This window comes from Herpailurus yagouaroundi, unplaced genomic scaffold (assembly GCF_014898765.1).
Source record: "Herpailurus yagouaroundi ecotype Mexico unplaced genomic scaffold, PumYag 217, whole genome shotgun sequence".
Lineage (NCBI taxonomy): Eukaryota > Metazoa > Chordata > Mammalia > Carnivora > Felidae > Herpailurus > Herpailurus yagouaroundi.
The window spans coordinates 2,968,789-2,995,290 of record NW_024412448.1 but is presented as its reverse complement, the minus strand read 5'-3'; the positions used below and the strand labels follow the sequence as shown (position 1 = coordinate 2,995,290).

At 58.9% G+C, this 26,502-nt stretch overlaps 1 protein-coding gene and 1 long non-coding RNA gene across 2 annotated transcripts in view; one reads left to right on the top strand and one right to left on the bottom strand.

The window, feature by feature from the left end:
• The window catches only part of PGS1 (phosphatidylglycerophosphate synthase 1), a 22,721-nt gene extending 4,128 nt beyond the window's left edge, over nt 1-18,593 (bottom strand). The window contains exons 1-9 of the mRNA XM_040456778.1: nt 18,455-18,593; nt 18,205-18,290; nt 17,702-17,842; nt 14,991-15,068; nt 13,380-13,479; nt 12,434-12,623; nt 11,613-11,791; nt 9,202-9,723; nt 884-1,032 (exon numbers count right to left, since the gene is read on the bottom strand). Of these exons, the coding sequence (XP_040312712.1) occupies nt 884-1,032; nt 9,202-9,723; nt 11,613-11,791; nt 12,434-12,623; nt 13,380-13,479; nt 14,991-15,068; nt 17,702-17,842; nt 18,205-18,290; nt 18,455-18,593 (1,584 nt within the window). The remainder of the gene's footprint in view (nt 1-883; nt 1,033-9,201; nt 9,724-11,612; nt 11,792-12,433; nt 12,624-13,379; nt 13,480-14,990; nt 15,069-17,701; nt 17,843-18,204; nt 18,291-18,454) is intronic.
• Nucleotides 18,594-26,264: 7,671 nt separating this feature from the next.
• Nucleotides 26,265-26,502, top strand: part of LOC121018143 (uncharacterized) — a 1,779-nt gene continuing 1,541 nt past the window's right edge. Inside the window, exon 1 of the long non-coding RNA XR_005785042.1 lies at nt 26,265-26,343. This is a non-coding gene — a long non-coding RNA (uncharacterized LOC121018143). The remainder of the gene's footprint in view (nt 26,344-26,502) is intronic.

Genomic DNA, 26,502 nt, shown 5'->3' with positions numbered 1-26,502 from the left:
CCCCCCCCCCCCCCCCCCGCCGCCCCCCGCCACTCACCCCCACCCGCCCCGGCCGGGGGGGGGGGGGGGGGGGGGGGGGGGGGGGGGGGGGGGGGGGGGGGGGGGCGGAGCTGAAGCAGCCAAGGGTTTCTGCTGGGTCCCACACATCGCCCACCTCCAGACTCTGCAAACACACCACGAGGAAACCCCGCTGCTGGCTGGCACACTTCCGGACCCTCCCCATCACCTCCTGCGCCTTCAATCCCAAGCCAGAGCACTACCAAAGGAAACCACCGGGGAGTGAGACGGAACCCAGGTGATCAGTGCACAGGGACGCTAGGGCATATGAACCTAGGAGCAGGACTGTCCAAGCCCTGGCAATGACTCAGTTCGCCACGAAGCCCCTCTGCACTGGCACGCAGGGTTCCTTACAAGGTCGGCCTCTTCTCTGCATCCCCTGGCAGAGACACTGGCTCCCGGAGTACCCTTCCTGCCTGCGTGGCAAGCCTTCCTGCTGAGGCTGTTCACCAGAGGCCCCGACTGAGCCTGGCTCCTCCCCCTGGTGGCCCTGCACACGGACGTGCGTTCTTACAAGAGGCTGGGGACCACAACGGATTCCTAATCTGCGTCCATGTCGCAGTGAGAAAACAATGCTCTCCTCCCGCACTGAAAGGATCCCCCCGGGGCTGTGGGGTAGGGGCCCCTCTGGGGAGCGGCCACATCTCAGGGCGGCCCCGCAGCAGGTTTCTCTCGGGACCGCCACCAGCAGACTGGGAGGACTTGCTTCTTTCTCACGCGGGAGGCGATGGCGGAGACGGCTCTCGGGGGACCCGGTGAGGTGAGCAGGGCCGAGCACCCAGCTACCCACCCCTCACCCCAGGAAATCCCACTCGTCCCAACCAACCTGGTGAAGCTGCTGCTGCAGGGCCCGGCTCTCCGTCACTATGGCGATCTGGGCCTCCAGGTCCCGGTGAACTGACCTGTACCCAAAATTAGGAGAGCCAATCAACGTGAGGCAGGGCAGGCTGCTCCCTGCCAGGTACAGCCAGAGGCCTGCAGGGAAAAGGAAACGTGCAGACAGGAAATGAGCATCTGCTGAGAGCCTCTCCGTGCTTCGCTTTGTTCAACCTAAGGGAAAAGCAGCCCTGCCGGGAAGGAGCGGTTGGGCAGGACGTGCTCTCCGCCCGGGCGCTGTCAGGAGGGCACGGACCCCCGGCCTTCCCAGGAGGCCGCCGCCTCCTCTCTTGCCCAAGCACGGTGAGAAGTGGGCTCTCCAGGGAACCCCAGAGGCCGCTGCTCAGGTTCCGCTCTCACGGCCCCGTGTGGCAGCCCCTCCCGGAGACCTCAGGGCCCCTAGGCCCCCCTCCGAAGAGCCTCAGCCACATCTTGGCCACTGAAACGCGGAACCCACCCTGGCCAGAGGCTCCACGGTCCCGCCACGAGCACTGAGGGGACAAAGTAAGTGCACCAGAGTCCAGTCTGTACCTGCTTCTCGGGAAAGACACCCCCCCGTGCTAAGAAGGTGGACGAGGGAACGGCGGGTTCGTCCACCCAAGCCCGCAGGCACGGGGCTGTCCCACGGGTGTGACAGAGGCTCTTGGTAAGCACAGGTTACTCCGTTCTGCACCCCTTCCCACCTACGGACACGCGATTCTCCGACTCAGGCTGCCGACACACCACGCCCAAAGGGACACCAGAAGTGAGTGCCTGCTGGGGACCCGGGGACATCCAACCAGACAGGCAAAGCCCACGAGAGGCCAGCGGAGGAGAGAACCCAAGAGGCGCCGTAAGCTTCCGTCCCACCCCAGAGAACACTGTTCCCCCTATCTTGCCAGGAGATGAGCCAGCCGACGGCACAGCCAGAGAAAAGGCCGGGCACAGGATGAGGCGATGGGGGGTACAGGGTCCTGTCTCGTCAGACAAGAGGCAGGTCTTCCACTGTGTCCTCCCATCCCGAGTCCCAAGGCCTGCCCGGACGGCCCAGTGCCCATCACAACTACTTCTGAAAAGACTGTCCCAAACCTGACCTCCACGGGACATCTACTGCCCTAGACTTCCTTCCTCCTACGCGACCCCAGACCTGGGTCTGGCCCCCGTCTTTTCCTGAACGTTACACCCAGGACGCTCAGCCCAGAAAACCCAGCCCAACATCCGGTGCCCAAGTTGGCCGCGGCTCCCCCGCAGGGTTCCCCTGCTCAGGGCCAGCCTCCTCACACCCTCCCACCGCCGCTGGTCCCTCCTCTGCCAACACGGCCCTTTCAAAGGGCCCTCGGGCGCGCATGACCATCGTGAGCGAATCAACGACGTACTACACGCCAAGGAGCCTAAAATAGAAGGCCATTTCCTAATTCTCACTCAGAGCAAGAGCATTTCCAAGAATATCTTGGGTAAGAGATGACGGTGCTCTGCTGCCTGTTCCTGTAATGTGCTCGACCCTCCCCCCCGGCCCCCCCCCCACACAGGGGCCACATCAAAGCTGCTCGCCTGCCTGTATCGCTCAGGCAACTGCACCGTCCCATGGGGCCACTGCCGCACAGGCAACCACTCGGCTCCCCTCATCTCGTGTCAAGAGACCACGGGGTGGGCCAGATGCCCAGCGAGGTCCACTGGAATGGCTGCGCCTCGGCCACTGCAGTTCTGGCTCTCTGCCTACGCCAGGCTCCGCCTCTCCTGCCCCTCCTCTCCACGCAGCCTGGAGCTGGGGGGACAGGGCCAGGGACAGAGGAAAGGCCACCTGCCATCGCTGTTCCAACTCTTGCGATGGGCTCAGAAAGACTGAAAGGCACCGGGGCTGCTGAGTGCCGTCCATCCAGCTGGCTCTCCCAAGCCCACTCTGATGGGACAGGGCCAGCGAGCGGTAGGGAGGCCCGACCCCAGCTAAGGCTGATGTGAATCACGCCACCCTGCGTGTGTCCATCCAAGGCTCCTGGACTGCGGGGCCCGGCGGGGAAGGCCAACAGGACCCGGTCCCGTGTGTACTTTTTATTCCTGAAATCTGCCTAAACGTAGACGGCTTCCTCCTGAGGCAACCTAGGGGCCAGCCACGGGAGGTGGGCGGCCCATCCCCAGCCCCCTCCGACGGCTCCTTGTGCCCGCCACCGCTCCCCAGCCTGATTTCACTACCGGCCCCTGAAGAGCTTCCGTAGACCCGTTTTTCCTAATCGCCAACCCCGAAAGCTCTCTTGTTCTCTGATGAAGGGGAGCACGCAGCCTGTGACCGCCCCACCACCTTCCTCTGTAGGCCCACGTGGACCACGATCTTTCTCCACCCGAAGGACGTAAAGACCACAGATGGCGAGGCCCCGCCGTACCCGTGCCCCAGGGGCTCAGGACGCAGCCCCAGGAACAGCCAGCCCCTCTGGGTGCAAAGCTCCACGAGGCGGCGGATGTCTCACCCCTGGGCCAGGCCCCCAGGACACTGGGAAACTTTCATTCGGGCAGGAGCTGTAGCGGGCAGGAGCTACAGCGGGTGCATCCCTGCTCCGGGCCTGAGCGGGGGAGGGGAGGGGCGGGGGCTCAGGGCACTTCCCAGCAGGGCCATGAGCCTGTTATCAAGGCCGGGCCTGACCTTTGTGCTAAACACCAATCACTCTATGACCTACCACACTCTGCAGCCGAAGGGACTGCACCGACAGCACAGAGGGGACTGGCTGGGGACGGTCCTCAGGCCCTGAGAGAGCATCCTGGGGGGGGGGTGCCCGGGGGGGGGGGGGGAATGACTGGACTGAGCCCCAAGGCTACTGCTGGCTCTAGGCTCTAGAAGGAGAACCCCTACTCCTCCCACGGCCCCTGGGGCCACCTCTGCTGCTCTGCCTGCACCTCCAGTCCCTTCAGCACACGGTCCCAGCATCGTGCCACAGAGTAAACCTGGTGACTTGATGGCTCCCACGGTGCTCACTCACCGGGCCTCTGGGCCTTCCTGATGGGCCCCGGCCACCTGCCAGCCTCACTGCCCCCCAAGGCCGCCCCCCTCACTCGTCATGCCTCTCGAGGTCTCGGGGCTTCACATTCCTGCTCCCTCTGCCTGGACCCTTGGGCCGGGGACTGTGTTCAGTGTCCCGTCCACAGAGAGGCCTTCCCGACACCCCCATTTAACAGATCTGTTCCCTCCCCTTGCTCTGGTCTTCTCCATAACCCTCTCCACCACTGGACATTGTATCTGAATAGAGTCATCGGCCCATTATTTGTTTCCTATTAAACCAGACATCCTGAGAGGACAGGGGCTTTGTCTTGTCCCCAGTGACTTATTCCCAACCTCAATGCTGCCTGGCACATAGCAGACACTCAATAAATATTTGTTTAAACAAATGAGGCTAAAAGTGCATCTTCTGACACATGATGATGAAGTACAAAAAGCTCTGAGTTCTAAAGCGAGAGCTCAGGAACGCTTCTGAGTATCACTCCAAGGAAACATTTTTTTTAATCTTTTTTTTACATTTATTTATTTTTGAGAAACAGAGTGAGACAAAGCGTGAGCGGGGCAGGGGCAGAAAGAGAAGGAGACACAGAACCTGAAGCAGGCTCCAGGCTCTGAGCAAGCGGTCAGCACAGAGCCCGATGTGGGGCTCGAACCCACGAACTGTGAGATCATGACCTGAGCCGAACTCGGACGCTCAACCGACTGAGCCACCCAGGCGCCCCAAAAAATTTTACCTTATGCACCCTTCCTTCATCTCTGCCACAGTATTTGGCAATAAATTGCAGAGGCTCTCAGACCCATATAAAAATAACAGGGAACAGGAGACATCACAGCCTTGCGCTCAGAGGAGTAAGCACCCGCCTGTTACACTCCGGGCCACAAAGAGGCTGTCTGCCCTGGTGTGCACCTGCCGGCGCCCAGGTGAGACACACGTGCCCTGGGCACACAGGGCGCGGCTGCCCGGCCTGCACTGCAAGCTCACCTTTGGGCACTACGCCAACCGGCCGCCCGGGAAAGCAGTAAAAATAGTGACAATTCTCACAATCATTAACAGATTCCTCTGTCAGCAGGAGCCAGAAATCTCTTAATCCCACAGCCCTGCCCCGCCCTAGCCACACACCATGCTCTCAGTGCTAGGATACCACACCCAGATGAAATCGAAGCCAACACCTCAAAACTCATTTTCTGATCCTGCCCCTGAAATGTCCTCCAGCGTGGACGTGGCCCCTGCCCGACGGGGCTGCGGCGAAGCCGCGTGCCTCTTGCTCCAGCCAGAAGCCCCACAATGGGACAGCAGATCAGGCCACTCCCCTGCTGGAAGCGGGAGAGGTGAGAAGCAGGCCACACACACACACACACACACACACACACACGGCACCCTCACTCAGGCACCCCTGGGGCTGCTGCCTCTCCAAGACCTCAAGAGGTTAGCTTGTTGGCACGGCACGTGGCCGATACGGTGCTGACGACCGCCGAGAAGGCCACTCTGCACCTGGCCCCTGTACCCCACTCTCCACCAGGATCAGGTTTCCAAGGGGAATCCCTGTAGCAGCCGAGGTGTCCTTCGGTAGGTGGGTGGAGAAATAAACTGTGGTCCGTCCAGACAACGGAATGTTAGTTAGCACTAAATGCCAAGAGCTGTGAAGCCACGAAAAGACGTCGGGTTTACAAACCTCAAACGCACCTCACTAAGTGAAAGAAGCCAGTCTGAAAAAGCCACGGGCTGTGTGATTCCAACTGTATGACATTCTGGAAAAGGTGAAAACATGGAAACAGTGAAAGGACCAGCGGCTGCCAGGATTCGGGGGGAAATGGGAGGGACGGACAGGAAGCACGGAGGGTGTTTAGGGCAGTGAAACCCTCCGTATAATAATACAGCGACAATGGGCACATGTCCTCCTCCGTGGGAACTCACGAATGCACAAGATGAGCCTCAATATACAGCGTGGACTCTGGGTGATACCACGTGTCGACGTCAGCTGATCGGTGAGAATGATTGTGCCTTTCTGGTGCCGGATGCTGACGGGAGGGGGGAGGCTGTGCGTAGGGGGAGGGGGGCAGGGTAAGGGCAATCTCTGTGCCTTCCTCCCAATTTTGCCCTGAACCCAAACCGCTCTAAAAAAAAAATTAAGTCTCCTGGAAGTAAATGCATGAAATAAGAGTATAAATTGTCATTTAAAAGGGAAAAAATAATTACTTAAGCCGTGAAGGGCCACACTGGGCACTAATGCCCACGCAGTAAACCAGAGCAGGTATGGAAAAAAGAAACATGGCTGGACGCCCAGCGCCTCTTCACGTGAGCCGCCAGCAGCACTCGTGGTGTATCCTGCTCGCGGAACCTCACCCTTCCAGACTCCAAGTCTGGTGCCTCCTCAGCATTCCGAATAGGTGGCCTTTGCAAAACCCCGAAGAACACTAGACAAACCACGTGGCAAAACTCTCTGGGGTACGTGCCTTTAAACAGTGGAAGGTTTCTCTGGTACTTTGAGGCAATGTGAAAATGGGGTAGAAGGGCACCCGGGGGCTCAGTCGGTTGAGCGGCCGACTCTTGATTTCAGCTCAGGTCGTGATCCTGGGGTTGTGAGACCCAGCCCTGGGTCAGGCTCCTCAGTGAGCACGGAACCCGCTGGGGATTCTGGCTCTCTCTCCCTCTGCCCCTCCCCTGCACACTCTCTCCCTCTCTCCAAAATAAAAAAAATAAAAATAGATAAATAGATAAAACACAATAAAAAAAATTTTTTAAGCCATCTATGCTCCAGTCTGCTACGGGATCAGCCAAGCATGCCAGTGAAACACACCTCTACTCAGGAGCCCACCGACCAGAACAAGTGCTGTTTTCACAGCTACCTTGCTCTGTCTCTCCAAAGACGCCTCTGAACCACCGCTTGACATCCTCACACTTGATAGGCAGGAGAAGACTGAAGGACGCCCCCCAGCCCTTGGAACTCCCTGCCATTCCCTGGCACCTGCTGACCAGTGCGGTCACTTCCACGAGGAGGATGCCACCTTCCCCCCCCCCCCCCCCGCCTGTTAGCTTCCTGCGGGCAGGGAGCACGCAGACTGTTCCTGCATCACCACACTCACGAGGCCACCGGTAGGTTCAACGCAGAGCCCCTCCCTGCCCGACTCCTAGGGGGCGCGGCGCTGTTGGATCCACAAGGATATGCACGTGGCAAACGTGGGGTCCAGCTCCCTCTCCTCACCAAGGGCTTCTGGGAGCATGAGGAGTCAAGATCAGCCAGGCCCGTCCTGCGGGAGCCTGGATAAAGCCATCAGGGTACCGGCTACTCAGCCATCGACAGGAACGAACAGACGCTCCACTTGTCCCCGGGCACAGGCCTGGCCGAGAGTAGACAGCAAACCCAGCCCTCTCCCCCCACCGGCACCTGGGCTGCCTGCTCCTCTCGGAGGCCGCTTCGGGGAGAGTGAGCATCCAGGGATGAGCCAGAAAAGGGGGCTGACTTAGGACCCCCGGCCAGTACCGATCACAGTCACAGGAGAGGATCTTGGGCTCTCCAACACGGAGGGATCTCTGACCCCTGGCTCCTCCTCACGGGCCCATCCCCCATTCTGTTTCTCACACACGTGCCCTGGGATCCCCGCCTTCCCCACTAACCCAGTGCTCCCAGGAGTGCGGGGCCCCACCCGAGGGGGGGGCGGGCAGGGGCAGGAACATGCCAGTCCGGGAAAAGGCGAGACGCACTGGAAAAGCCGGTTGGGTGTTTCTGTTTCAACGGTAACCGGGGAGTCGCTGCACGTTTATCAGCGCGGCTTCAGGGAAATAACCCACAGCCCGGTCACAACTGTCAGGCCAGGCTGAGCCGGGAGCCCTGAATGCCAAGGGACCTCCTCGCTGATCTCACCACGGGACAGACCGGGAGCGGGCGCCGTCTAGGCGGACCCCACACAGCTCCCCAGGTCCTCGCGTCCTCTCGGAAAAACAAAGCTTCTCCCGCCGTCCAGCTGCCGTCTTCGATACCTCACACCGAGGCAGCGTTGTCATTCTCAGAAGTAACGAAACCAACCCTGAGATACTGCCCACACCCTCGCTGGCTTAGCCCCACCTGTGCGGCGCAGCCCACCAGCGCCAGCACTCGGGGACAGTTCACTTCCACACCCAGGGCCTCCGAGCGGGAAGCGGGAACCGCCCTCGAGGCCGGAAGCTTCACCCTTCTGGGCGGTGACAGTGACTCTCGAGGCATCAGAAACTGGAGAGGTTTTTTGTGTGTGTGTGTGTGTGTGTGTGTGTGAATGCCATATTGGATTCGTCCCCGAGAGAGCTGGATGCAGGTCTAGGGCAACCTGGGCGTCAGTATTCATCAAGTACCCGCGGGTGAAGAGCACCGACGTAACAGAAAAAGAGTCCCACCCAATGATCCCCAAGGGACCTCAAATCTAAACAACACAGACAAGCGGCCGTGGCTGTCGGCAGCCCGGACTCCCAGTCCGGGACCAGAGGTCAAGGTACCGCCGTCCGCTCCCTCCTCGACCAGCCCTTGAGCAAGACTCCAGGGCCAGCACGAGAGCACAAGGGGCCTCCGGACCACCAAAGAGAAGCCAGAAAGGCCACGTCCGTCACTCGTGGCCGGGGGCTCTCTGCGCCAGTCACTCTTCCTTCAAACACAGGACTATGACCCGTGGAGCATGGGAAGGAGTGACTACACGTGAGGCAGGTGCCCTCGAGGCATCAGGCAGCAGCGGGGACAATCCCTCTGCGGAGCACACGGTTTTAAACCCGTTTATCCCCGTCTCAGACCACATTCCTGGGATTACGGCACGTGTGGGCTGCCCCGGCAACGCACACCCATGCCTGCGGGGGACCATAACCCACATACGGTTCAGACCACGGCCCACGTGGGGGCAGCGCTGTGCGGCTAAAAACGGAAAGGACGGGGCCTCGATCCTCACAGCTATGAAAAAAAGAGGAAGATTCACACAGAGGAAAACGAACCGCAGTGGCGAGGCAAAGACCGAAAACCGGGCTGTTTAATGCCAAATAAATAACGCCTCGCGAACCCTCCGTCCCCGAGGAGGGCACGGCCAACGCGGGAAAACTCCCGATGACCAAGTGAAGGCGACATCACGCACCTCTTCACCCACCTGAGAAGTTACGCGTACGCTTTCTAAAAGAGCCGCCCCAGCCACGGGAGGTTTTAACTTCCGGGCGCAAAAAGGGAGAAACCGGCGCAACCGAAACGCGCTCAGACACGAGGCTGCGGCACGGGCGCCCCGGCGGCTGGGAGCACAGGACAGGAGGAGGGCCGAGCGCTGGCGAACGGGCGAGCCCCGCCGCCGCCGCGTACCTTTGGCGTGGAACGTCCAGCCCCTCCGCCAGTACTCCTGCAGCCGCACCCGCTCCTGCTGCCCCAGGCTGCACACCTCGCCGTAGAACTGCCGCTCGATGTGCACGTAGGCGGCCGGGATGGCACCCGCCACCCCCTTGGCCCCGAAGAAGCCGTTCACCTCCGGGGAGGCCAGCAGGATCTGGTACTCGGCCCGCGTGCCCAAGACCAGGTCCATGTAGGCCTGGGTCAGGTTGAAGTAGCCAGTGGTGAGGTAGACCTTGGCGCCTCGCTCGGCCTCCGTCAGCAGGGTCTCGGTGACGATCTCGTCAATCTGGATCTCAAAGGGCTTCATCTGGATCAGTGGGTAAATCCAGGTGTCGGGGGCCGGCCTCCGGTCACCAGCAGCTGCCGCGTCCTCCTGGGTCAAGAGGGAGTCGCCGTGGAAGGTCTGGGCGTGCAGCACTTGCTGGCGGGCCCTGGCTGAGTTGATCACATCCATAACCCTCTTGTTGGCCGCCCTGCAGTATGCGGCCCGGTCACCTGCAGGGACACAGGGAGGGAGGAAAGCGGAGGCTCTGGACTCCTGCCTGGCACGGGGACGCGGCACGAGACAGGCAAGCGCAGATGCCCCAACTGACCGTCTGGCGACACGCTCCCGCGGAGCGCAGGCAGCAGGCCGCAAGCAAGGCTCCCCCGTGGACAGAAACGTCCGAGGAGAGCCCACACAGAGCCCGCGCCAGGGGACGTAAAAGGCCTCTGTCAGTTCCACGTACTCGAAGTTCAAAAACAGACCAGACTACTTGAGGGGGACAGAGACGAGGGGAGCGGGACCTTGGGATGCGGTGCCTGGGAAGGGCCTGTGACGCACACGCTCCCGACCCGCACGCCGGGGGCTGGCGCTCGGCATGCAGGCTGCACCTGAGCGAGAGCGTTTAACAAAGGCGCGTGTGGGTGTGCGAACCACAGAGCGTGGGCACAACTGCGGGCCGAGCGGGCTCCGCACGGTGGGAGCGGGGCCCTCGAGGTACAGCGTGGGGACAGACAGGCTCGGGGCCCCGCGTGTCTACACGAGACACTGGTGGCGAGCGGCCGCCTGGACACACAGGACAGACGAGAGAGGACCATAAACGCTATCGGAAGGTGAACACTAACGAGTCAGCATCCGACCTGAGCCGTCGGGGTGAGACCACAAGCCCAGCAGGAGCAGGGAGAGAACGAAGAGCAAAAGGAAGAGAAGAGGACACTGAGTGTCAGTGCTGTGCAAAGCCAGCCCTCTGGGGAGATGAGGCGACAGCAGGCCCCAGGCAACACTGAGCCAAGCGTCCGAGAGGAACGGACCGGGACGGCCGTCCCGGTCCTTATTTGCTCCCACGCCTGAGCGCCTTTGGGGGTGGGCTCCGGGACAAGAAGGGGTGCTCTGTGCAAACCGTGTCACGGTGACAGCAGCACCCACACGGGAGGAGGTGCCACCCACCACAGGAGGTCTCAGGCTGTCCTTCTGAGTGTCGTGAGTGTCCCCTGCGTCCCTCCGAGCCACTGTGGTCCCCAGAGCACATCTGTGCAGGCCCGGCCGCCCCCACCTGCCCCCTTTGCGTGTTGACTCATCCTTCCCAGAACGCGGGGCCCTCTTCTCTGCATATTCATGCCTGGCCTGTAAAGTCAGACCAGGGGTCAGCCGATGTTTCCTGTATGGGCCAGATAGCTGAGTATTTCAGGCTCTGTGAGCCAAAGGGCAAAACTGAGGATAACACGTAAGTATTCGTATGACAAGAGAGAAAACAAATTTCCACAATTTTTTTTTATTGATGAAAATGGAAAATACCATAGTAATAACTGAGCGTCCAGGCCGGCAGCAGGCAGGGCAGGCACCCGGCTCACAGACTAGCGCCCTGGACAGGGGCTCTTGTCCTTATACGGTCAGCGCTTACCCCTCCCCACGCTGCTGACACTGTTGCAAATTCAGCAGCAGGCCTTCCCAAAGGCCACCAGGAAGCCACAGGAATCACAGGAATGCAAATGCCCCCAGAACGCTAGCTGCCAGGGTTTGCCTGTCTCCAGGGAGCAGAGCTGAGGGCTCTCCCATTTCACTTTCCAGGCAGGAGGCCACAGGCCTCCGCGGAGCTGAGAGCCACAGAGCCTCTCGCTCCCCGCTGGGGAACTGGCCCTGGGGAGGGCTGCTTCCTGTAAGCGCAGGCCAGACCCCTGGTCCCCTCCCCCAGGCACCGGCTGAAGCCCGCCCTCCCGCCTTCCCTGGACCCACAGAGCAGCACCGATGGCCCGTGAGTCACCTCTGGCGGCAGAGACACAAGCAGAACGAGGTTCTGCCACCCAAGGGTCGCCAGCCCGCAGCCAGGCCGCCAGAGGCGTGCTCACCACAGCCGGCGGCCCCGCCCGCCAGCTCAGGAGGGCAGCGGAGCCCAGGACCCTACCTTTGTAAGGATGCACCATCCCTTCCACCACCTGCACCGTGTCATCCCCCTGCAACTGCAGGGACACGTCCCCCACCGCATCCACCAGCTCTGTGAAGAAGTCTGCGATCTCGGGGCAGTCCTGCAAGAACACGTAGCGGTCCTGACGGTTGGTGAAGTAAGAGTCGCTCAGGTTCGCGCTGCAGGGAGGAAACAAGCAGCTGAGGACTCGGGCAGGACCGCGGCGGGTCCCGGGGAACCAGCAGGGACGGGGCAGTGACAAACACGGACGAGGACCCCACGGCAGAGACCGAGTAACCAGCAGCTCCCCTGAGCGTGAGGTGACACAAAGGAGGGAGCCGCAGAGCCCCGCCCCTCAGAGTTGGCAATCAGCTGAGAGGAGAACGCCACTTATAAAGCCAACTACCCCACGGGGCTCGTCACCAACGCCCGGGCTTTAGAATCAGAAGACGTGGACCCGCCATTCCGGCTTGTTCTTCCTGTGTCACTGGTCTAGTCTCCCGTGGATACAGCGAGGAGAGCACGACTCGGGTCTCCGCGGGGGTCAGAGCGACAGCACACACAGGGCGCAGGGCGGGGCCTGGCAGCCACCAAGCGCTCTGCAAGCCACGGCTCCCTCCTGACGGCCCTTGGCAGGCCTCCCGCTGCCACAGCAGACGCGCTGCCGCGGAAGACACTGACACGGTGTGACGACTAGACCAGAAACCTACGACCACGTTCTCGGAGGCTTACGAAGATGGGCCTTCCCTTCTCTGTGTTCTGCAAACCTCTGCCCTGAACGATATCAAGGGGAGGTCCCGGACAGAAGGCAGCAAACTAACCCACTCAAGATGACGTTGTTGTCAAAGAGGTACACCTTAATGTGCTGCAGGCCGATAGTCTCATTGAAGCGCTCGGGGATCAGGAGCCGGAGAAGCCCACGGAGGTTAGGCGTGTGGAAGAGGGAGACGCGAACCTGCTCTGGAAATCTCTGCAGCAGCGGGAGCAGCATCGTACGTGAGTTCTTCCTACCTAAACACGTGGGCAAGGGGAAGGACGAGGATGGGCGATTCACACCAGGAAAAACACCCCGCCAGCCAGGGGGGAACCACCTACCGCCCATCACAATCGGCCAGAACCCCTGGTGCCATCGCGAGCCCGAGGGGCTCAGACCGAATTCAGCTCTGGACACCACCACGTCTCAGAGCAAGACTGGAGCGGTCGGTGCAGCAGACCCCTGCCATTTGGGCACCCAGCACCCATTCACCCCACCCCACCCCCGCCCCGGGAACTGTACCCAAGTCCCTCCCAGGGGTACCACCCGCTCCACTCTCGGCGTATCTACTCGGCATAAAGAGGGCTCCACCCACCCTGAACCCTCACCCCAGCTCCACGGGAGGGCGCCCGGGCCCAGGCGGGGCCGGTCAGCGCGAGACAAGGACAAGATGTCACGGCCAGATGGGCCTGGGGCCGCCAAGGGCCACCACGTGGAGCCTGAGAATAAAGCCAGCCCAAAGGAAGGAGGGCCAGCAGATGAGTCCTGGTGAACACCCAACCCCCCAAATCAACCTGCCCAGAGCAGGTCAGTCATGGGAGTCAAAAACAGTCTCTTTTTTGCCTAAGTTGTTTTTCCTTGGGCTTCCAGTCACTTGCTACAGAAGGAATGCTGATACTCTGGGCTGTCTTCAAACAGTCTTGCCTCTGCCCGGGACGGGGGAGACGAGAGGATAACTCGTGAAACAGGCTCCAAAAGAGGCAAACTCGGGGCAGGGAACGTGTCAGACCTACCTCTTGAGCCCCGTGTAAAGTCCAAGAGAATGGACACCTTGAGGTCTGAAGGAAACTTTGCTTGGAGTGACTTTTCTAGAGTGCTTTCCAGGCAATCTACCTACCAAGGAGAGAACCCAAAAGAACAAAAGTATAAGATCCAAAAAGATGATTGATTATGTATTAAAAAAAAGGATCTACTTTCCAGGTAACACACGCCCCCTCCCCGCTGCGCCCAGTCCTCTCGGAACACACACACACACACACACACACACACACACACACACACACACGTGCCCCGAGTGCTCAAGAGTCCGTACCACAGAGACCAGTAACAGTAACCAGGTGACACCACCTGGCACCCTTCTCCAGCCGGGCCTTAAGGAAGAGAGGGTCTGTGGGTCAGAGACGCGTTGCCCGAGCAGTCTGGACCTTGCCACCCTTGGAAAGGCTAAGAAAGACACCAGTGCTCGCACATTTCAACGGACAATCCCCACCGACACACGGCAAACAGTGCCTACACGCGGAGAGCACTTGGTAAATATTTGCTGAGCCGATGAATCCAACACACAACCTGCCCGCTGGCCACTCTCCATGAGCTGGACGTGACAGTCTTCTCCCAGAAGAACAAACAGGCTTCCCAAGCCTGCCGCTAAAAGCATGTCCTGAAGGCAGAGGGAGGCCTCCCTCTCAGAGCGGGAGAGGACAGAGTGCTTCTGACCCGGCGTCCCTCGTCCTCTGCCCCCCATCCCTGGCATTCTTCCCCAGCCCCTAGCTGTGCGTTTCTGGACAGCGATGAACAAGAAAACGCTGTGGGCGCCAGGCCCGTCTCACCGCGTCAGAGTGCAAGGCGTCCTGAAATGAGGATAACAGAACCCCCTCACGCGCGCTCACGTGAAGTCAGCCTACACGCCGTGCCCGCGCACCACACCCCGCGCCGCGTGAACCAGTGGGTTCCGCTCCTTCCCATCTGGCCCACCTCACCGTGGGCGACGGCAGGTCCGGGTGGAACGAGCTGACCCCAGCCCAGGCGCCTGGCCCCAGCCCGACCTGCACTCCACTCATTTGTCTGGGACGGGGTCAGAAAATCTTTTCTGTAAAGGGCCAGGGAGTAAATACTCTGGGTCTGGTGGGCCGGATGGTCCCTGTCACAACCACCCAGCCCTGCAGTCCCGGCAAGAGAGCAGCCACAGACAACACGTTTGTGAGCGAGCATGGCCGTGTTCCAACAAAGCTTTGTTTATGGACACGGGAATCTGAATTTCACACATTTTTCCTGTGTCACAGATAGCCTCCTCCTTTTCATTTTTCCCCCAATCACTCGAAAACACAAAAACCATTCTTAACCCACAGGCCATACAAAAACAGGCGGCGGGCCAGATGTGGCCTGCTGAGCCCTGGACTGGCAGACACGAGCAGCCCAGGAAGCCCTGTGCAGGGTGAGGAGGACGCGTGAGCAAGGAGGAGCTCTCCCCCGCACCCCTCATTGGCCCTCCTAACACACCAGACAACCAGCAGCTGGCGGGGAGGCTTGACCCCAACTTCCCAGGGCCGTGTGGCCGGTGAGGGGGGGGGGGGGGGGGAGTCAGAGCGAATCTGCTGCCGTGGGGACCACCCCACCTCAAACCTTACCAGTTCCTGTTCCAGAGGACCCGTCCCCAGGTAGAGAGACGCCATCACGACCCGTCTCTTCGCCACTTTTATCTGGCCCTGGAAGAGGAAAAACGGTTGCCGACTGTTCCCAACAGCCCACTGAGAAAACGTACAAGCCTCCAGGCTGAACTCGCTTACGCCTTACGGTGAGCTACCAAGTAAGGCCCCACGACCCTAATTTAAAATACTCCCCCCCGAAAGTAAGGCACGGCCTAACTGTACGAGCCACGACGCAGCCATCGAAAGAACGAGGGAGGTCTGTGCCGTGTCCTGACAGGGCGCCTGCAACATACCGCTGAGATGAAAGCAAGTTGCTCCCCCACCTACTGCCCCCCCACACACACCCTGCTGACACAGGGGCTTCGCGACTGCCGAGAGCGGTCCCTGCGGGCAGAGCAGGAGGGCAGCGTGGGTGCCAACCTGCATGCCCCCTCTGCACCCGCATGGTTGACTTTTATAACGAGCACGTACGAATTTCCTCTGAGATGCGGACAGCTCCCTAGGGACGAAGACAGACCAGACGGGCATCAAAGATGACTGTGACCTCGGTCCTCTCCCTAGACCTGCTCCAGCCCGGGGAACAATGACCCCCTCTGGAGTTGGAAGCACCCTGCCCCAGAGGCGGGTGGCGAGGGCAGAAAGGTCGGCGGCATTCCAACAGTCAGGCTCCGTCAGGCTCTCGAAGGAGACAGGAGGGCCGGGCCTCTGGGGAGGCGGCAGGCGGGGAGAGAGAAGCAGGAGGCAGGGCACGTGTCTGCTTCCCCACCAAAGAGGGACGTGGCCCCCCCAGCCCCCCAGCCCGCACAGGAGGGCCGCCCTGACTCCAGGAGCAGGCAAACACACCAGCAAGAAGCCTGCAGACAAGGAAAGCACGGAGAATTTTCCCAGCTCGCCACCCCCTCTGTCTCTGTTTTGTTATTTATGAAGTGCTCCCGCGGGGACTGCGGGGACGCAGACCAACAACTCGGGTACAGGCACCCCGGCTCAGGCAGCAGACCGCCTGCGGGTGCCGCCGCCAGGCCCGTGGGAGCAGCCTCGGCTGTAACCAGGGCTCGGGGCCAGGCAGACGACAGGCTGCACTCCCCAATCAGCGAACAAGGCCACTCTGTGGGCCCTGGGAAGAGCTACATCCCACTCTGCACCACCCATGCGGGGAGAACTGCCCTCGACTCCACCCAGAAGGCAGGACAGAAGGGCCTCCTCCCGGCCTGCCGGGCCAAGCCCCGGGGCCCTTCCTGTCCTCCGCGGCCCTGCCCGGGCAGGTGCGCAGCCTGGGGATCGCCACACGGAGACGCAGCCAGTCATTCGCCCAGAGTAGACTAGAACACGAAAACCTGCCTCTGCAGAACCGGTTTCTTCAAGCCAAACACAGAACCAAGTAGGAGCAAAAGGCAAACGGCCTGACATCAGTTCTAGCCAAAAAGGACACACGGGACAGAGGAGCAGTGCAGGGGAGAGGTGGGGAGAGCCTGTACACAGACAGGGAAACATGCACGCACGCACGCAGAGTGCATTCTGGAACGAGCCAGGCAGAAATTAAGCTAAGCGGCGCTCCGCAGCACAGCAGGGCCAAAGGGGAAGGGGCGAGTGTTCAAGTCAACTACAGACCGTTCGGTGGAAAAGTTAATCTCTACATACATTTCCTACGACCTCCCCCCTTTCTGCCTGTCTGACCTCGTCAGACCTTAACTCTAACATCATTGGCAACTTGAACCCAGAGAGTTCATGTTAATAAAAATTGATCAGCTTCAAATGAATTATTCCGATTCGCAGCTGAACCTGGAGGACTTGGATGAGACCGGAAGACCTGGGCACTGAAGGCTCAAGCCGAGCCTGCCCGCCTCCCCCCCCCCCAACAAAGGTTAGCCCCTCCCCCAGTACAGAAAAGGCACAAACTGTAGACAAAGTCACAGGAAAGAACAGGACTCATAAGGCCTAAAACCGGATGTCCAAATCTCCCAGTGGTCTCTAAACACCTCCTCACCGAACAAGAGAATTCCAGCCACTTCCTACACATCGAGTGTCATCCGTGGCTCGGCCAGGTCTTCATCTCCAGGACGTTCTGTGTCCTGAAGACGTTTGCAGGGGCCTTCGTGCCATATCTAGAGTAAGGTTCCTTTCGTCTCAGACCCCGTCGGCAAGGACGCCCACAGCCCCTCGCGAACCTCCCTTCTGATGGAACCAAAGCAGTCAGTCTGTCCGTAAGACTCGAAATCCAGGACCCGCCCCTCACGGGCCCACACGCTCTGGGCTGCTCTACCTGAGATGCGAGCCACACAGGAGCGTCCGAGGACAGTGCAACTCAACCATCTGTGAGGCTGAAAACCTAACAGGGAGAAGAACCCACAGCAACAAGCAGGGTAGCCATCAGAAACTGCCACAGCGCGGGGCGCCTGGGGGGCCTCAGGGAGTGAAGCGTCCGGCCCTTGATTTCGGCTCAGGTCATGATCCTGTGGTTTGTGAGTCAGGGCACCGCGTCAGGCTCTGTGTTAACAGTGCGGAGCCTGCTTGGGAGTCTCTCTCTCTGCTCCTCCCCCGCTCTCTCTCTCAAAATAAAAAAACTTAAAAAAAGAAAAGAAAGAAAGAAACTTCCAGAACAGAAGACACGTCTGCTCAGGACACCCTCCCACCCCAAGTCCCCAAGCCTCTAGCTCAGACGTCCCTCCTTCTCTCCTGCGGACACAACTTACCTTCATGAGCTCAAAAAATTCCGCCGGGGAGGAAAGCACCCTGACGTGCGAGCTGCAGACCCCAAACTCTGGGACCAGGTTCCGGATCCACTGGAACCTGTGCACACCCTCTGGACACAAGCAGCAAGGAGGGGAGGTGACCTGGGGGACCGTTGGGGACAGCAAAGGAGCCAACAGCAGCCATGGTGACCTGGTTAAAGAGACATGCAAAGGGTCATACTTCTCAAACACTCCCTTCAAAGTCTGTCCCAGCTACCGGGGGACAGGTGGAAGTGGAGGGTTTTTGTGTTTTAACCGATTTCAGATTTTCTAGCCTAGTTCAGGTAAGCCCGAGGGCTTTTCCTTCAGCCCGTCCAAGCTGAGCAACTTGAGAATTGCCAAGGCCTGGAGAGAAACCCCAAACTGGCAGCTGGGTCCAAACAACCCCAAATCGAGAGCGGCCACGAGTAAACTCACGGAAGCCACCGCACGTGCTCAACACAGAGGCGCCCCGACAAACCCGCCTGCACAAAGCCACTGAAGGCCACCTGGAACGAAGGCAGGCCCGGGATGAGGGTGATCACCACAACCCAGGCCGCCAGCTGTGTGACTGCAGAGACAAACAAGGCTTTTATTTAGGGAAGGACCTAGAAAAACAAAGTCTTCTCTTTAATACTCAGCTGTGGAGAGAAGAGCTGGAGCAGGAAGAGCCTGGGGGAGGGGGGGCCATCTCGGCCGTGGCGACAATCGCCCCCCCTCGGCCCTGGGACACACCGTCCCCGGGGCTCACGCCACATAAAGCTGCGCCCCAGACAGGCTCCACTCCGCTGAGGCAGAGACAGTGGCAACCGAGGTCCTGCCCTCGCACCCGCGTATCCGCAGGTCTGCCGCCCGCCCCGGCTGGCACCTCCATGGGGACAGGGAGGGAGGGGCAATACACCCGGAGCCCCACGCGAGCCCGGGCCGACTCTGAATCCCAGCAGGCAGCAGCAGGAAATCCCTGTGCTGTGCGTGACCTTCTACCGCAGCTTTGCGAGGGGCTCTGGGGAAGGGACGCTGCAACACCCCAAGCAAGGCCTGAAGAGCCACAGATTCCAGGAAGATGATTTCATTCACTTGCCTCATGATAGAGCGCTGAATCTTCCCAGGGCCTGCGAACGTCCCTACACAGGCGCCAGATGGCCCACAGCTGTACTTCCCAGAAAGCCCGTCGGTCTGTCCCGGCCGACTCATTGCCAAGAACGCTTTAGTCAGCGGGTGGAAGGTAGCGGTTCCCTGGATCCGGGGAAGTCGGGGCCTGGGCCTGGGGCCCCACGGTGCAGAGGGAGGAGAGCAGCTAACCTTTCCCGCTGTCTGCGATGCGGGGGGGGGGGGGGGGTGACGGCACTCGGGGCCACTGGCTCGCTAAGGTTCTCAGGTGATGAGCGGCAGCTGGCAAGCAAAAGGCCTAGACACGTAGACTAGCAGCTGCTGCCTCGATTTCCCAAACCGTAGGCCTTGTTCCTGTAGTGCTCAAAGACAGCTTCCAGGAAAGGGAAAGACGCTCCAGTCCAATGGAAGACCACGAGATGATGGGAAAGCCTGTGGGACAATCCATCCGAAGGCCCGAAGGGGGCCTAAAGTCTACCAGTCATTCAGTAAACGTGGTCCATCCGAGGCGGAAAACCCCACAGCGGCAGCACCAGACCGACGTACCCCCAGTCTCACGGCACCTGTCATCTCTCAGACCAAAGAAAGGACCAGGGCGCCAGCTAACACCCCGGGCCACACCCCCCATCTGGGCCCAGAGACTGCAATCAGCTTCCCAAAAGGGAGATGCGGAAACACGTCCTCGGCACACGGCAACCCAGGAGGGGGCCAGCGCGGGCCCGGGGCCCCCATCCCGGTCATCATGTGAGCACCCCCTGGCCCGTGAGGGGCGCAGGGGAAGAGCTGCCCGGCCCCGGACTCCCACGAGCCCGGCGGCCTCACAAGCTGACACGCCTGAGATCCTCCAGGAACGACACAAGACACAGGTACTGCCATTAATTAAAGGTCAAAACATACAGCACATGGACTTCGAGTGACCGCAAAGGGGAGCTCTCGGCGCCTGAGCCCCCGGAGGCCTTACAACACCTGCCTTCAGACGGGCTCCCTGAGGGCTGCCCCAGGAGAGGGGAGGGGCGAGCAAACCTAAGGAGTGGGAACTGGCAAAAGCCACCGCGAGCGGGAAAACTGGTCTCCGCGGCCAGTCCCCATGACACACACACGCCAAGGGGTCCAGCGTCGGCCCCGTCCTGCCCAGGAGAGGCCCAGGGCAGGCTCGGGCGGGCCGGGCTCAGGGCCCGGGGCTGCCTTGGGCAGGTCTCGTCCCTGCCAGGCAGCTTTCCCCGGGAACGTTCCACCGGGGCCTCTGTCCAAGATCTGTTGAGGGCTTTTTTATGTTGGCTTCCTGTTTAATCTGTGTACTGACAGGTTTATTTTTGCTAGAGAGGAGAAGGAGCTGAGAGGTGGCAGGGGCCCGGCGGGTGGGGCGGGGGAGACCCCGCCCTCAAGCGGCAATTTCGCACACCCAAAGTGGAAGGCACTCTGGAAAGGAGCAAAGCCTTCTACAAAGGGCCCCACAGCGCCGACACAGGCGTGGGGAGACCACGTGTGGCCAGGTGACGATCTAACTCGAAACGAAGGGCCCCGGCCAGGGCAGGCACAGCCAAGCCAGAGTCCACTTGGGGGCCCACGCTGTTCCCTCACCTCGGCCAGAAGCCCGTGGGGGGGCTGGTTCCCGCTTTCCACAGCCTAACTCCTGGGAATCTTCCCAGAAAAGGTTCCTTCCAGTGCCAGCAGCAACCCCACTGCACAGTAACCCCAGTCTCCAGGGGCGACCACCTGTGCAGGCAAGTCCCCGCACCCCAGGGAGGTTTACTAAGAAACCGCACGTCCCAGGTCAGGAACCGAAGCCCCGAGAGATCTGAGGAGCTGTGGTTACTTTACCAAAAAAGCACAGCCATGTCAGTCACACACACACACAATTTCCACACCGAGACCTGGACGCCCCTGAATCATCTCTCTGGTACCACCTAGCCCCGGTTTCTAGTTACGAAGAGAGGAAGTGGGGAGAGGGGGTTGGGGACCCGATCACAGCTTCTGCTGACGACCCGGCCTCCCAAGGCAAGCCCCTTTACTCGGAATACCATGGAAGTTTGGAGAACAGGGCTAGGGCAAGCGGGTGCCAGAGGCAACAACAAATCTAGCGCACTGACACCCCCACCCCACCCCAGCCCACGATTCTAAAAGTGGAACAAAGCAGCACGCCCTCCGAAGGGCAGGCTCCGGCCACCGCGGGATGGCAGGCCCGCAAAGGTTCAGCCCCGAGGCTTAAGGCTTCGGGCAGAGAATCTGCAGAGTCCCGCACTGGGGAGTCGGCTGGGTGTTAGGGCTCAGGACCCCTGACCTGGGGCCCTTCCTCCCCCTGGGTGAGGGGGGCGAGGGGAAGGCTTCAGGGTGACTCCAGGAGGGCACAGTAAGTATGAAGGGAGGGGAGCCGTGGGGGGGGGGGGGCCGGGGAGCGAAGCGGCCCACCGTCCACCGAGGCACCGGGAGGCGGGGGGGGACTGGAGTTCGTGACAGTCAGCCGCTCGGAAACGGCAGAAGAGCCACGGAGACACAACTGGACACCGCTCCTGACCCCAGGGGCCTCAGGGGAAAGAGGAGGTGTTTCTCCTTCTCGTGGGGAGACAGGAGCTCTTCATTTCACCAAACATCCTGGAGCTGCAGGTGCTCCATGGAAAAACACTGGCACGCCTTGCATTTTCCCTCCGTCTGGATGCGCGACAGGGTGCCTGGAGGTCCAACCCCGCTCCCCCGTGGCAGCGGCGAGAGGCCAACAAAGGCAGGCAAACACCAGAGAATTACACCCCGGTCTACACTTCCCATGTCCCCTCCACAGCCTCTCCGCCTCGGAGGACAGGGGTCTGCTTCCCAGGGGCTGCGGAAGGTCACCCGCCCCAGCGGGAACCAAACAAGCGGGCCGCCCTCTCAGGGGTCTTCTCAAAAGGGGGCATCCTGGGCTCTGAACAAAGAAAACAGCGATGCTACAGGACTGTCCTCAGACACTAACCACAAATCCTCCACAGACAGCACAGGAGCCCTACCCCCTGTCCCGTACCGCACTCGGGGTACTAACTAAGTGGCCCCCACCGTGGGCTCGGCCATGCTCCGAAGGTCCGTGGGCTCTTCTGGAACTGTAAGATAAGATTCGTGGTACAAGCTCTGTGGCTTGGATCCCAACCAAATCTGTACAAAATGACGAAAAAATGAAGTTTTTAAGAGAAACCAAGCTCGGTGGATTGCGATATTTTCAGAAACTACTTTTTAAGAAAAACCCACCCTCCCCCCAGTCATGCACGCTGAAACGTCAAAAAGTGAGCTAATGAGAGAAGAGCAACAGTCATAGCACTTCCTGAGAAAAGCTCTCAAGAAACTACACGAAGGCACCGCACTTCCTGCGTCCCCGGCGGCAGGCGGCCCTTCCTGACTAGCGCAAGACCCGAGCCCGAGAAAGGGAAGTGAGTGTGAATTCCCGCAGGTTACAAAAGACCAACGGCCCTCTGCACTCCCACCACAAGTCCGGCGTGAGAGGCTGCGGCTGCCAGCACTTGGCTACGTGCTGACCAGCTAGAGGACTGTCCTCTGGACTTGCCCAAAAGGAAGTCGCTCACATCCAGGGGCCAGAAATCCCACGGAACCCACGACACGGTGTGGTCGGTCGGTGAGAGCACCAGACACAGCGCAAGTGCCTGTCGAGAACCAATCACACGTTCAACTAATCCAAAGGCTCGGACGGGCCTGACTTCCCGGCAGCCTCGAAAAGAACTCGTTTACGTGAATCAGATCACGTGTTCCCAAGTGGACGATCTATCCAAACGCTTTGATCCAGGCTCCCTGCTAACTCTCTAGGGGCACACAGCTGACTGACCCAGCCTAATGCACGTCCCCAGCCGCAGTGTGCTGGGGGACAGTCACGGCTAACGTGAACTCAACAAAGCTACAATTTAAAAGTCTGTCCGCTAATTCCCTGCAGGATCAAGTTTGAATTATTTGGGGGAAATTACGCTCTAAGTATCCCCCTCCCACCCATTCCATTACTGTAAATAAACCAAGAGCAGGCTCTACTAAACCCTAACAAGTAAGGAGCATTACCAAGTTTAAAGAAAAAGTGATTTCTGGAAATCTGGTGGTCCCTCAGAGTAGAAGATACTAACAAGCTGAACCGGAGGGTGCTGACCTGCCGTTACAACGGAAGACAATCTCACTGAAAGGACAGCCTTCTGGGGGGCGCCTGGGCGGCTCAGTCAGTTGGGCATGCAACTTCAGCTCAGGTCATGATCTCACGGTTCGTGGGTTCGAGCCCCAGGCCGGGCTCTGTGCTGACAGCTCTGAGCCTGGAGCCTGCTTCGGACTCTGTGTCTCCCTCTCTCTCTCTCTGACCCTCCCTCGCCTGGTGCTCTGTCTCTGTCTCTCTCTCAAAAATAAATGTTAAAAAAAATTAAGGAAGGAAGAAAAAGAAAGAAAGAAAAGAAAAAGAACAAACGAACAGCCTTCTGGGTCTCTGTTTCCCTCTAACTCACGTTTGGAGCCCCCTCACCACTCCTCATACTCACACCTACCCACACACCTAGAAGAGAGAAAACAGGACTTGAGTCTCAAAAATAAAGCCCTTTCTGCACATATAGCTCAAACTGAAAATCATTTGTTTGGTGTTTTTTTAGAGAAGGAGGCCACAAAGAAAATATTTCCTCGCATGGCAGGCAAGCTCGAGATTAGGAACCAGCGCCCCCCTGACACCTTTCCCACTGAGGTTCGTCTACTCCAAATAACAAGTCGATTCTGTGTAGCCTGATGACTCCAAACTATCTGGTGTCGGCTGCCCCTCCTGAGCTCCGGATCTGTCAGAACACCTCCACCTGGACGTGCCTGGATACTAGTGAACCTGCCCCGAGGTCACCTTATCATCACCCCCAAACCCAGTCCCCTTTCTTACCCCCTGTTTTGGTGAAGCGTGCCTCCATTCACGCAGTCACCCAAGTCAAACACACGACCTACCCCCCAGGCACTCCCCCTACGCCTCCCCCACCAGAGCGGATGCTGCCTTCCACTCCCCACCACCTCAGGCCCAGACCACTCTGAAAGGAAACTATAAGAAATCTCAGAGCTTGCCTCCCTGGGTCTCAGCCCAGAGGATGTTTGTTCCTAGCTCCTCTCTCCACCTCCCTTCCCTACTCAGCGCCCCCAGTCAGCTCCTGGAAATGACTTGAGAACTGCCTTCCGCCTCTGCTGCTACAATCAGCAGCCCACATCATTCAGGATCCTTCCCTGAACACCACCAGCTCCCCCTTCTCTCCCTAGCCTGCTCCTATACTCCAAAACGCAGCTCTGAGATCACAGCCACCAGGAAGCCTTCTGTGACCTCCTGGTGTGCCTCTTAGGTGCAGCCGTGACCTTCTACCTTACTCTACTATTTCTTCTGTTATGGGTCTGAGCACCTTGAAGGTGGGGCTATGTCTTTACCTGTCTTCCTAGGCACCTACGCACAGCAGAGCAGTGCTCTACACCTGCATGCTGAATAAACGAATGAACCCAACAGTCCAAAGCAATAATGAGTCAGATGCCTGCTCAAGAGAAAAACAGTATTTCTAGATCACTAATTGGAAGTAATTTTAAGTAGCATTCTCTGTCACTGTGGCTGTCTCTGTAACTAACAAGGAAACCTCTGCAAGGAAAGAACCCTCCTTCCCCCCCCACCCCCCGCCCCGCGTGTTAGCCACGAGGATTCACCAGGCACTCCAACAGTTGAGTCAGACTGGCAGAGCTAAAATCTGAAAAAGTCTAAGCTCATGACTACACAGAACTATTATCAATGAATCAACGACCAGAGTTACAAGAAACCACATCATTCGGGGAATGAGGCGTTGCGAGGTACAACCGTACGATTGGAGGAGAAACGAAAGTCAGCAGCCAATAGAGGATGAGTGGCCACACAAGACCAGAGAAACCCCAACACCAAGGCCACAAAGAGTCCGGGAAAATCTGCAAACCCGTAAGGCAGTAAGGCAAGAAGAAATAAAAAAGGGTCAGAAAGCTACAGTGTTGTCACAACACTGGTCGCAGCACTTATCGGCAGTCAGTCCTAGTGGCATTTTTCCCCTAAGGATTATAAAACACAAATTTCAGACACTGGTGTTTCTTTGGCTTAAGTGAGTTTCTGGTTTAACTGTTGACCCAGAGATACAACTCCCTCTCTCCGCTTAATCAAAAAGAAATACAGTGCCACACCTCCTGCCTCCATTTACAAAAAGGACTTTGGGAAGTCAGTTTAGACTCTCCCCACTGCCACACTCTCCACCACCCCCCCCACACACACACACACAAATCACTCAAGAGAAATGTCTTTTTCAAAAGAATTTGTTAATAGTCAATTCCAATGCTAAACAGGAATTAACAATGAAGTGTTCTTCCTAGAGTTTAAACATATACAGGGAAATTACAAAACTGCCTGAACACCTCATCTTTGAGGAGAGCACATTTCTTGAAACTTTAAACCAAATTTCCCAGTGGTTTGATGCCGAGATGTGGAAGTCATCTGACTTCACTACCCACTGCAATGGCCAGGTCTTGGCCAAACACCAAGTACAGAAAACGCTGAGGCCACCTCTGCCCTGCCCCCGCCGGTTTCACTGATATGAAACTTAAAGCCATTCTGATCAGCAGGCTTCTAAGGGCTCAATATAGCCCCGATGCTATCACCTAAAAGTTACCCTGAATCAAACTCGATTTTTTACTGAAAATCATCCACCGTAACCCAGGATGAAGCAGGCTGCTTCCCATACCTAGAAACAGCACGCATGACTGGACCACAGATCTGTGCACGGAAACTCAGGAGGTCTCATCCTCACCCAAGTAGCACAGATAAAATCTAAGACAACGCAAACCCTACTAAGGCATTTACGTCTAAGATCTTTTTCTTTTTCTTTTTTTTTTTTTTTTCTTTTAAAGGACCAAAGGGGGCGCCTGGGTGGCTCAGTGGGTTGAGCCTACTGACTTGGGCTCAGGTCATGATCTTGTGGTTCGTGAGTTTGAGCCCCACGTCGGGCTCTGTGTGGACAGCTCAGAGCCTGGAGCCTGTTTCGGATTCTGTGTCTCCCTCTCTCTCTGCCCCTCCCCGGCTCGGGCTCTGTCTCTCTCTCGCTGTCAAAAATAAATAAACATTAAAAAAAAAAAAAATTTAAAGGATCAAGGGTAAGACTTGAGTGTCTCTGATAAGAAAACCATTTGCACACAAGAAGTCTTTTTTTTTTTTTTTCTTTTTACATTAGCACTAACAGCAGGCCTCTTGGGTCAGCATGTTCTAGGCAAATGTTGACTCTGAAAGCCCACTGCCTGAACAAACCGCTTCAAAGCCTCCCTCGCCATTTACATAAGTCACTTCAGTACTTTTCCAGAACACGGGCCCTTTGAAAAGTGTGAAGGGGGTGGGGGGGGTCGAGTGGTTCCTCTTCCCTGGCCTTAGAGTCACTGACTCAGGATTGCTTCACAGCCCTCTCGGGCAGGATGTGAGAAGCGCTGCACGAACACAATCCCGGCTGAGCTGATTCACTCCGGCCGAGCCACCCCGCGGCCAGGACCACGTAAGGAAAAGACCCCCTCCGCACCCAAGCGGCGTCTCTCGCCACCAGACCCCGCCACGCCAGCCGCCGGGGCCCGGGGCGCCCGAGCTCGGCCCCCCGCGTGAGCGCGCACTCCCGGCGCGGAGGGAGGCAGGGCTGCGGCCGCGACCCCGCCACGGC